This window comes from Protobothrops mucrosquamatus, unplaced genomic scaffold (assembly GCF_001527695.2).
Source record: "Protobothrops mucrosquamatus isolate PMUCROS unplaced genomic scaffold, P.Mucros_1.0 scaffold6, whole genome shotgun sequence".
NCBI lineage: Eukaryota > Metazoa > Chordata > Lepidosauria > Squamata > Viperidae > Protobothrops > Protobothrops mucrosquamatus.
The window spans coordinates 6,687,547-6,699,822 of record NW_015386393.1 but is presented as its reverse complement, the minus strand read 5'-3'; the positions used below and the strand labels follow the sequence as shown (position 1 = coordinate 6,699,822).

At 44.1% G+C, this 12,276-nt stretch overlaps 1 protein-coding gene across 1 annotated transcript in view; it reads left to right on the top strand.

The window, feature by feature from the left end:
* Positions 1–12,276, top strand: part of ADAMTS10 (ADAM metallopeptidase with thrombospondin type 1 motif 10) — a 67,441-nt gene that overhangs the window by 6,082 nt on the left and 49,083 nt on the right. Inside the window, exons 3-6 of the mRNA XM_015809941.1 lie at positions 617–776; positions 4,052–4,266; positions 5,792–5,875; positions 7,658–7,803. Coding sequence (XP_015665427.1) covers positions 617–776; positions 4,052–4,266; positions 5,792–5,875; positions 7,658–7,803 — 605 coding nt within the window. The remainder of the gene's footprint in view (positions 1–616; positions 777–4,051; positions 4,267–5,791; positions 5,876–7,657; positions 7,804–12,276) is intronic.

Below are 12,276 nucleotides of genomic sequence, written 5' to 3'. Positions count from 1 at the left end.
CAGCCACAGCCACTCAGTCTTGGAAGGGTTGAGCCTGAGTCTGTTCCTCCCCATCCAGACCCGTACGGCCTCCAGGCAACGGGTCATCACGTCAAGGGCATCGTTGGGGTGGCCTGGGGTGGAAATGTACAGCTGCGTATCATCAGCGTACTGATGGAAATCCACCCCAAAGCCACGAATGATCTCCCCCAGCGGCTTTTGTTGTGGGGGAAATAAGCTGAAGGAGTGCTACATAGATACATATCCTGCCTTAAGCGCTTGAAGAATAGGCAAGACATTGATCTAAAAAAATAACCAAGTCTGCATCTGGTAATCGCCCCATTTAAACAAAGTGGGAGAACAGAGACATCAGACTGAATTCCTTGAAGACGTTTCGCTTCTCATCCAAGAAGCTTCCTCAGTTCTGACCAAGAGCCAGTTCTTCAGTCAGAACTGAAGAAGCTCTTTGGATGAGAAGCAAAATGTCTGCAAGGGGAAAAAAAACAAAGAAAATCCAGTTGCCTCTTGAGAAAGCACCTTTGGGACAACCATGAACTGGATGACTGGGAATCTCCATCGCTATTAGCTGCGTTCTTTTTACTGAATGCAAACAGGCAATTTCCTCTCTCTGTTCCAGCATGGTGTGATAATTGCAGAAGATGATGAATATTTTATTGAACCCCTGACCCTTGGGGTCAATATCAGTGGGGAACAAGGAGGAGAAGGAAGCCCGCACGTGATCTACAAACGGTCATCCCTCCAGCACCCACATATGGATACAGCTTGTGGTGTGTTAGGTAGGAGCTCTATTTGACAGCGTTTGATGAAGAAACGTCTCATTGTGATTTCTACTATATTTTTATATTCAAGTTTCTAGCCCTCATTTTTTTTTTTTAAAAAAATGTCCTTTAAAAGGACATTTGGATGCTTATTATCTGAAGTTTTATATAGAGAGAGAAATAAGACTTAAGGGAGGGGGGGAACATTCTTATATTTTCTACCCTTCCTGTGATTAGCAAAACACACAAAAATTACGCAAAGTGAGAGAGGCTGGGGGGCAACAGAAGGTTATTATCAACATGTAAGACTGTTATTGAAGTTCCTATTGGCAACCACAAAGCCACACTTATTATTTTTTTTATTTGCATTAAATTCAGGGCAGTTAATAGACTGGATTAGATTAAATGTAGGAGACACCACAGATGTCAATCACATTAAGGCAGGAACTTTAAAAGCCATCCAGCTAGTTTAAAAATGTTTTACTCCAGCAGACATTTGGTTCAAGGATGTAGTTGTGGACTTGAAATGTGGCCAGGGAGAAAGGAAAGAGACACATACCACCTCTAAATTGTGATGCTGGAATTCATGGGATTAGATTCCCAGTTTCCGGAAGGAGGAGAGGAGCGCAAGCCAGCTGACCTTGGATGTCTGACATTTTTTTCACATTAAAGCTGCCAAGCTTACCCTTTGTGTATTGATACTGCGCTATATTCCCCGGCTGAAAAAGAGGGAAAATCTGTTTCCAATTTGTTTCTTGGAAAACAAGAACTACTGGACAAATGTAATCTTGGAACAAGAAGTGGGCGCTTCGCATTCAGGTCCTTACCATCAAACACCGCCTTGCCTCCTTCCCATGCCAGATTTGGTTTGACTGTTGATGTTTCATGCAAAAGCCAACATGCGTGCCTGTTTCTGGATAATAATGGCTAATCCAGGTAGGCCAGAGGAAGTCTGCTTTTGAAGGTTAAGAGCAGACCCCTTGGCTTCTAAGTGGCATCTGGAGAAAATAGTAATAATAATAGTAATAATAGTAAAGTTGGAAGGGACCTTGGAGGTCATATAGTCCAACCCCCTGCTCAGGCAGGAAACCCTATACCATTTCGGACAAATGGCTGTCCAGTCTCTTCTTAAAAACTTCCAGTGTTGGAGCATTCACCGCTTCGGGAGGCATTTAGTTTTTGTGACGTACATTATCCCCAGATTTAATCATTTCATTCCTCATTATTTACAGTAACAACTTCTTAGCGATATCTATACTTACATTTTATTTATTAGATACTTATCAGATTTGGAAACTGGCCATCTCCTTTATAGAGGGGCTCTGGACAGTACATGAATTTCTGGGTAAATAAAACGACCACAGGTGTCACTGGTCAGCTTTCTTGGGCATAGATTCAGACGCTAATATCTTGGAAAGGCCCGGCACTTAAATTTTGGAGAGGCCTGAGGGCAGAATGCATTTTTTGAAGCTCTCTACTCCTGCATATTATAGGTGGTCCTCAACTTACGACCATTTGTTCAGCGACCATTATAGCAGCACTGAAAAAAGGGACTTATGGCCAGTCTATGAAGTTATGGCCATGGCAATGCCCCCACGATCATGTGATCATAGTTAAGTTGCTTGGCAGCCTGCCCACAATTATGACCGCAGGGGTCTTTCAACAGCCACCCAGCCACCCACCTACTTCCCTGCCCATCTATGCTCTTTTGGCCCCCTGCATTTCACAGTCCTTGCTGCCCTAACTGACCTTCACAATTGTCTTGCTCCCACTACTGACCACACATTCCTGCCCTGTCTGGGAGGAGTGGGCTCCGTGGTATCCGAAGCAGAACATCCAGATTCAGTCACAGTTTTGTTCCATACAGTATTAACCCTGTGAACTCTCAAGCTTCCTCCTTCCGTTATGTATTCAAGATGGACAGTATTTAATATTTATTTGTTACATATATGTAGGGGTGTGGGTCTATACATATGTTGTATATAGTATGTTTAAGTGTGTGTCATGTGTGTGTTTCTCTTTGAGAGCGGGCAACTAAATTTCATTTTTTGATGTGTGCCGTTGTGCCCACAGTAAAAACAAAATGACAATAAAGATTATCTTATCTGTCTCTTCACAAGGCAGCTGCTGGATGCATGAGACTTTCTTCCTCAGGTTACCCACAGCTGTTTCCTTGCAAGACCTGGGGCTTCCCTCCCCCTTCCCCTTCCCCTTCCTTTCTTCCCTTCCCTTCCCTTCCCTTCCCTTCTCTTCCCTTCCCTTCCCTTCCCTTCCCTTCCCTTTCCTTTCCTTTCCAGATTAGCAAAGTGTCTGGAGAAACCCAAAATTAAAAAAAAACACCTTTGAATTCCATTTTATCCAATTGCTTTAATTTCCTGTATTAAATGATATTGACCCATCCAATAATTTCAACGATACTTTAATGGGTCCCTGTAGTTTATACTGAGAGGAAAGAGGAGGTTCCTTTTGCAGGATAGATAAGATAACTTTTATTGTCATTTTTATACTGCGGGCACAATGGCACACACCAAAAATGAAATTTAGTTGCCCACTCTCAAAGTGAAACACATATATGACACACACCTAAACATACTATGAACAACATATGTACAGACCCACATCCCTACATATACGTAGCAATAAATATTAAATACTGTCCATCTTGAATACATAACGGAAGGAGGAAGCTTGAGAGTTCGCAAGGTTAATGCTGTATGGAATGAAACTCTGGCTGAATCTGGATGTTCTGCTTCGGATACCACGGAGCCCACTCCTTCCAGAAGGTAACAAGGAAAACAGGTCATGAAGAGGATGTGTAGTGTCCCAAATAATCTTACGGACCCTGCTCAAGCAGCGCTTCTGTGCTATGTCCTGGATGGAAGGGAGAGAACTGCCAATGATCTTTTCAGCCATCCTCACCACTCTCTGCACCGCCTTCCTGTCTGAAGCAGTGATGCCTCCAAACCAGACCGTGATGCTTTATGACAGGATGCTCTCAATCGTCCCCCTGTAGAAAGTGGTCAGGACAGGGGAAGGAAGATGTGCTTTCCTCATGCAGCGCAGAAAATGCAGGCGCTGCTGTGCCCGCTTCACCAGTTTCTCACTGTTGATTCCTTTGGCATTAAGCTAAAGCCAAGCACGGTGATGGTTTATCGTTGAATTGGCTAAAGGTGTGGGTTGGAAGCAATTCCAGGCATAAGAAGTCCATTGGTTTTGCTTTGTGAAGTATTGGAGGTCCGAGCGGGAGAGGAAGAAGAGAAAATGCTAAAAACCTTATCGCTATTTCCCTGCAGATGAGAAGCCGTGGAAAGGTAGACCCTGGTGGTTGCGACTGAAACCCTCCCCTTTGAAGACCCTGGGCAACTTTTCTCAAAGGGGGCAACTGCCTCTGAAGAGGTCAGTCAGCACTGAGCGTTATGTGGAGACTCTTGTGGTGGCTGATAAGATGATGGTGGGCTACCACGGCCGGCGAGACATAGAAGAGTACATCCTGGCTATCATGAATATTGTAAGTATTATAACCAAGACCTTTACCCCACTAATGATGATGATGATGATGATGATGATGATGATGATGATGATGATGATGATGGAAGGGACCTTGGAGGTCATCTAGTCCAACCCCCTGCTCAGGGTCCTTTGGGATATGGTAAAGCCTGTTTACCGACAGGTCAGAGAAGAATTTTTGAAGGTCACAACCTCGTAAGTGTCGAAGACCTCCGTCCAACAAGGTGACCAATTAACAAGATTGACAGTCCTTCAAAGAGGAATCAAGATCCAACGAAGAGACCTTGATTAGTTTCCATCCGTTGCTTCTTGTCCTGCCTTCAGGCACTTTGGAAAATAGCTTGACTCCCTCTTCTTTGGGGCAGCCCCTGAGATATTGGAAGACTGCTATCATGTCCCCCCTCGTCCTTCTCTTCATTAAACTAGACATGCCCAATTCCAGCATGGGAAGATCCTTGGGAGACAGGAGGAAGAGCCATAGTCTAGGTGCAGATTTGTCTCCCAAGTCATTCGCACATACCTTACTGTCATACACTACACATAGTCCTCAAATTATGACCACAATTGAGCCCAAAATTTCTGTTGCAAAGCAAGACACTTGTTAAGTGAATTTTGCCCTGTTTTATGACCTTTCTTGCCACAGTTGCTACATAAGTGAATTACTTCAGTTGTTAAGTTAGTAACACAGTCATTAAGTGAATCTGGCTTCCCCATTGACTTTGTTGTCAGAAGGTGGCAAAAGGGGATCACGTGACCCCGGGACATTGCAACTGCCATAAATATGAGCCAGTTGCCAAGCATCTGAATTTTGATCACATGACCAAGGAATGCTGCAATGGTCATAAGTGTGAAAAACCTTCATAAGTCACTTTTATTTAGTGCTGTTGCAACTTTGAACGGTCACTAAATGAATGACTGTGAGTAGAGGACCCCCTGTATTACCATAATTTTCTGCTCCCATTTTTGTGATATAGTGGCCTCCATAGCTGACTAATCTGGATTCTCAGTCACCCAGGTCATGGTTGTCCCAAAGCTGCTTTTTCAAGAGGCAACTGGACTTTCTTGTTTTTCTTTGAAGACGTTTCGCTTCTCATCCAAGAAGCTTCTTCGACTCTGACTGGATGGTGGGGAATGGAAGGATTTATATTCCTTGCAGAGAGCTGGTCATTTGCATTCCCTTAGAGAATCATTGAGGCCACTTGGGGGTTTGTCTGTGTCCTCAGGGTCACCTGAGTAGTGCAAATGGGTGTGGAGCCTTCTTGGAACTGCTGAAAGGACTGTGTTGTGGAGCTGTGCTGCGCCTGTGTTCACCAGGGCAGAAAACATCCTGGCAGACTGGTGGAAGTGAGACATGGTTAACCACAAAATCTCCCTTAAACATGCCTTATTCCTCTAACCTCTCACTTTAGCTTGAAAAGTTCCTCTGTATTCTGGCAATCCTGCAAAAGATGCCATTTCTGATCAATCATGATGCTGAATCCATCTTCTTTTTAACACTGGTGTTTCCTTTCTTTCCTGGAGGTCAGGTTGCTAAACTTTTCCAAGACTCAAGTTTGGGCAATATCGTGAACATTCTCGTAACCCGCCTTATCCTGCTGACAGAGGACCAGGTAAGGAGGGAATTCCCAAAGGAAGGAGGAGGAATAGATTATTTTAAATATATATATCTATACAGTATTTTGGTAAAGACTGGACGTACTACAAAGTAACATTCAATTACTCTACTACTTCAGCATTAGGAATGAAAGACCAGTTGTTAAGTTGCTAAGTTGTATCCGAGTTTTCGTGTCCCCATGGATTATAGCATGCCAGCCTCCCCCCTCATCCTCCATTGTCTCCTGGAGTTTGCCCAAATTTATGTTCATTGCATCGATGACACTATCTAACCATCTCATCCTCTGCCATTCCTCCCTTTCTCCTTTTGCCTTCCATCTTTCCCAGCATGAATCCTTTTCCAATGAATCCTCTCTTCTCATTTGATGGCTAAAGTATTTGAGCTTCAGTTTCAGTCTGTGTCCTTCCAAAAAACAGTCTAGTTCAGACATGTCAAACACAAGGCCCGGAGGCCAGATGCGTCCCGCGAAATGGTTTCATGTGGCCCGCGAAGCCATCCTGGAAACAGTGAGGGAACGGCCCCCGCTGCCTTGGCCAATTTTGTGGTGGGCATCTATGCTGAAACGCATTCAGTCTTAGCTCCACAAGGCCATCTAGAAACAGTGAGGAACCAGCCCCTGCTGTGTCGGCCCCGCCCCCTGGGTGCATGCTGGGGAGGTGTCACCCTTTGTGAGGAATGAAGAAATGGACCATGCCTTGGCGCTTGCCCCGGTCCCATCCCCTTCTGCCAGAGACCCTCAGATCTGTCCCGCTCCTGCCCAGGCCCCCACAGGCACCCTTGACGCGAATGATGTAGAGTTGACCATGCCCACCCAGTGGGCCACACCCACTCCATCCACGCCCACCCGTTAGGCCGCACCCACCCTGGCCACACACACCCGCCCCCCGAGGGCAACCACAATGCTGATGCGGCCCTCAATGAAATTGAGTTTGACACCCCTGGTCTAGTTTGATTTTCTTTAGGATTGACTGATCTGATCTCCTTATGGTCCAAGGGACTCCCAAGAATCTTCTCTAGCACCAAGCTTGGAATATTAGGGACGATCATAAAAGACTGTGAAGAATCACCACCAATCCCGAGGCTAATTCTTGGAGAGAATGGCATATATAGCAATCTAGCTATATATGAAAAATGTTTTCACCCCCAACGTGCCACTGAACATTTTCAAAACCATCTAGAACTAAATAAAAAGAGAAAGCTGAAGAAATGCAGTGACTTGAGACCCTAATAAAGAACGAGGGGGTTCCTAGAAGGAAAGGCTCATATAATTTCCTCTCCCACGCAGGAAATTATTCCCCCAGAAAAGCCTTTCTGGAAATGACCCCAAATAATGTGGGAAAGAATGAGGAGGTAATGCAGTAATATAAGAGGAGATTGTCAACCTGAAGGGAGATCAATAACAAAATGTAGCTGCAAAGAAGGCCTCATCTTATGTCCCAAAAGAGACCAATAGGAGCGTATCAAGATGCCAAGGAAAATTCTCCAAAAATTGAGGGGTCCGTGGTGGTCTCTGAGCTCGGTTGTTTTCTTGCAGACATTTCATTACCCAAACTCAATAACATCATCAGTGCTAGAGGATAGCACTGATGATGTTACCTAACTGGGTAATGAAATGTCTGCAAGAAAACAACCGAGCTCAGAGACCACCACGGACCCCTCGTAACAACCCTGAGCTACAAATATTCTCCTTTACTGGTCTTCAGAAACCATCCACGAGCAGGCTAGTTCCTCATGACATCATTCACGTTTGGACTGTCTGACCTGTCATTTTCTCCAGCCCACCCTGGAAATCAACCATCATGCTGGGAAGTCCCTTGACAGCTTTTGCAAGTGGCAGAAGGCTATTGTGAGCCTCAGCGGTGATGGGAACGCCATTCCTGACAACGGCATCGCGAACCATGACACCGCGGTTTTGATTACCAGGTAAGCCTTCGAGTTACGACCATTTGTTTAGTGGCTATTCGATGTGATGATGATGATGATGATGATGATGATGATGATGATGATGAAAAAATGACTTACAACAGTCCCTGCATTTACAACTGTTGCAGCAACCACCTGGTCCCATGATCAGAATTTGGGTGCTTGGCAATCAACATGTCTTCATAGTGGTTGCAGTGTCCTGAAGTTGTGTGATCACCATCTGCAACATTTCCAGCCAGTTTCAGACAAGCGGAGTTAATGAGGGGACCTGGATTTGCTTAACAATTGCATGATTCACTTAACAACCACAGTAATTCGCCGCAGCAAAAAAGGTCATAAAATCAGCCCCAACTCATTTAATGACCAGCTTGCTTAGTAACAGAAGTTCTGGTCACAATAAGTTCTGGTCACAACAAGAAGAGACTGGACAGCCATTTGTCCGAAAGGGTATAGGGTTTCCTGCCTGAGCAGAGGGTTGGACTAGATTACCTCCAAGGTCCCTTCCAACATCATCATCATCATCTTCATCATCATCATCATCATCATCATCATCATCATCATCATCATCATCATCATCATCATTATTATTATTATTGTGGTCGTACGTTAAGGACTATCTGTAGGGCTTATGTTGAAATACAGTTTCTGTTCATCTTTGTAGTTTACTTTCATGAAATAAAACCTTCATATTTCTTTCCGTTTGCTGGAATATTCCTCTGCCTGACTCGGCTCTGAAATCCTGCAAGATAACCACTGTTTCTCTGGGGAACTACGTCTTTCCGAGGAACTACATCTTTTGCCTCCCTTCATTTTAGTTGTGCAAGATAAGGAAGGGAAGAAAAGTATGCTAACTTGGAATGTCTTGTCTTTCAACACAACTGCTTGAGCAATTGCTTGTGGGCCTTCCCACAGAGTCCCTGGGGCATATTTACAAAACCAAACCTTGGACAAAAACCCAAATGCCTTGTAAAACTTCTCTGTGTCTCATAAATTCCGCATCTCTAGATAACATCCTGCTGTGCTTTGGCATCTGGGGTTTTTTGAAGGGTGAAAGAGTTCATTGGTTTGTTTTTTGCAAAAGGCACAGATGTGAGTAAGAGATGAAGCACCAAGAAAACTTACAAAATTAAGGTTTAGCCCAGTGGTGGCGAACCTATGGCATGGGTGCCAGAGGCGGCACTCAGAGCCCTCTCTGTGGGCACACGCGCCGTCGCCCCAGTCCTAGGCCTTCAGCTGGGTTTTATAAAACCTTTTCGCTTTAGGCCTCCGCTGCCATGTGCAAAAAAAAAAAAAAAGGTTCAATCAATCAGTCAATTTCAACTTCTCGCGGGAAAAAAAAGATCTTGCAAAGTTGGAATTGATTGATTGAACTTTTTAGTCCCAGCCAGTCTGCCGTTACCACCACAGCCACGCCCACCCAATGGGCCACACCCACCCAATGGGCCACACCCACCCGGCACCCGACGATGCATAAGTGGGTTTTGGGTTGCAGTTTGGGCACTCGGTCTCTAAAAGGTTCGCCATCAATGGTTTAGCCCATCTGTCCAGATTTGTATCCCATTTGTAGGCCGGACAAATTAGGAAGCCATTTTTTGCAGCAGTGGGCGGTATCAAATGGGGTGAAGTTTCAGGCAAAAGGAAGAACCAACCTCTTGAGTGACAGCTACAAAGGATGCTAAGTCTGACTGTGTTGTTTGCGAGGATTTATAGGCAATTAGAAGGATGCTTGACAATCATGACATTGCAGTGGTCAGTTGGATAGCAACCGCTCAAGTTGCTTTCAGAGGAAACCTGCTTAATTTGAATTTCCCAAAATATTACATGAACTGAAGTAGAATCTGCCTTTCTGATGTTTGTAACAAGGGTTTCTTTTCAAAACAGGGTAATAATAATAATATAATAATAATAATAATAATAATAATAATAATAATAATAATAATAATAATAATAATAATAATAATAATAATAATAATAATAATAATAAAGTCGGAAGGGACCTTGGAGATCATCTAGTCCAACCCCCTGCTCAGGCAGGAAACCCTATACCATTTCAGACAAATGGCTGTCCAGTCTCTTCCTAAAAACTTCCAGTGTTGGAGCATTCACCACTTCTGGAGGCAGGTTGTTCCACTGGTTAATTGTTCTAACTGTCAGGAAGTTTCTCATTAGTTCTAGGTTGCTTCTCTCTTTGGTTAGTTTCCATCCATTGCTCCTTGTCCTGCCTTCAGGCGCCTTGGAAAATAGCTTGATTCCCTCTTCTTTCTGGTAGCCCCTGAGATATTGGAACACTGCTATCATGTCCCCCCTCGTCCTTCTCTTCTGTTTTGGAGAAGCGCACATAGTTAACACCTATGAATTTTCAAGCAGACTTTTAAAAAAAAACATGGTGAAATCAAATAAGAAGTAATGAATTTGAAACTTGCAAAAAAGAGAAAACTCACCTGAATCTCATGCTGGAAAAAAACAAAAAAATAAATAAATAGATGAACAGAACAATTTGGTGGCAATTCTTTACCCTTCCAGTTAGTGAAAATGTTAAAATCAAACACGTTTTGGAATAGTGTGCCTCCTTTTACAGTTATTTGGGTGCGTTTCCATCTTTAAAGACATAGCTGCCAATTTCTCCCTCTCTGTCTGGCTCAGCGCAAGAGAGGAAAAATGTATTCACAATTTCCTTGCTTCCGTTGTGTATCCCTGACATACCGTCTCGTGTCTGTCTATCATTGGTCTTCAACAGGGCCTTTTCCTCCTTGCTCCAACCAAGGCACAAACATGTGGTAGCCCCATAACATTGGCTTCATCTCATCCCTAACCCATGAGTAAGACGGGCTTAAGTCATCCTTGGCTGAAATGTTTTTTCCCCTTTCCTCCTACATGGTCTAACGACAGTCTCAGGATATGTAAAATCTGTTAAAATCTCTTCCCCGTTACTTTGGAGGAAAATCAGTGGGCTGACAATGACTAAGAAGAGAGGCAGTTGAGGTTAGAGAGAGAAAAGCAATAAGGACGGCAGCTTTCATGCCAGTATAGATAGATCTCGACTTACGACCAGTTGAGCCCAACATTTCTGTTGCTAAGCGCTAATTGTTCAGCTAATTGTGTCCCATTTCTTGCCACAATTGTTAAGTGGATCGTTGCAGTTGTTAAATTAATAACACGGCTGTTAAGAGAATCTGGCTTCCCCATTAACTTTGCTTGTCAGAAGGTCGCAAAAGGTGATCACGTGACCCCCCAGGACATTGCAACCGTCATACATACATGCCAGTTGCCAAGCCTCTTAATTTTGAACATATTATCATGGGGTTGCAGTAATGGGTGTAAGTGTGAAAAAATGATCATATGTCTCTTTTTTTCAGTGCCATTGCAACTGTGAATGGTCACTGAACAAAAGTGTCCGAATTTTAATCACGTGACCATGGGGATGTTGCAACGGTCATAAGGGTGAAAAACCGCCCTAGGTCACTTTTTTCAGTGCTGTTGTATCTTTAAATGGTCATTAAATGAATGGTTGTAAGTTGAGGACTACCTGTATCTTTTTTTTTTTTTGCTGATGCTCAGAGGGGGGGGAGGAGAGCCTTAACTGAGCAGAGGGGGGAAGCCTTAAGTTCAACTTACCATCACCTTGAGCTGAGACTGTGCCATTACAAAGTTTATCAAATTCCCAGGGAATGCATAACTCTCCAAGACCTAGTTTTCTTTTATAATAATAATAATAATAATAATAATAATAATAATAATAATAATAATAATAATAATAATAATAATAATAATAATAATAATAATAATAATAATAATAATGCCACCACTGCCACCCGGAGCAGGAGCCCCGCCCAGCACAAAGGAGGCGAAGTGGCCGACTAGCAAGCTTGAGTAGTGCTTGTTGATTGGTGGACTGGAAGAAAAGGGAGGGGGAAGCATTTTACATTCGTGCATGTGCACACAGGGCTGTGAGCACGCACGCACTGCAAATGGGGTGGGGCTAGTGCCTACTCACTTGCGTGATGCAGCGCCTTGTATCTGGATCCTGCGGTGCAGCAGCAGCCATTTTTGCGCCTTGCACCACAGTGGCCCATTTTTGCGCCCCCGGTTTTTATTTATTTATTTATTTATTTTAATTTGTATCCCGCCCTTCTCCCGACGGGACTCAGGGCGGCTCACAACATATTTAAAACAAAGGCATATATACAATCCCCCCCCCGTAAAACCGAATTAAACCAAATTTTAAAGTTGTGATTATTTCGAATTCCTTAAAATAAACCCAGTGTAAAATCCTTCCTAGGCCAGGTCCGCTTGCTGGAAAAGCCATGTCTTGAGGGCGCGACGGAAAGTAAGGAGATCCGGAATCGTCCGAATCTCAGGGGGTAGTTCGTTCCAGAGGGCAGGGGCACCCACAGAGAAGGCCCTCCCCCTGGGGGTCGCCAGCCGACATTGCTTGGCCGACGGCACCCTGAGGAGACCCACTCTGTGGGAGCG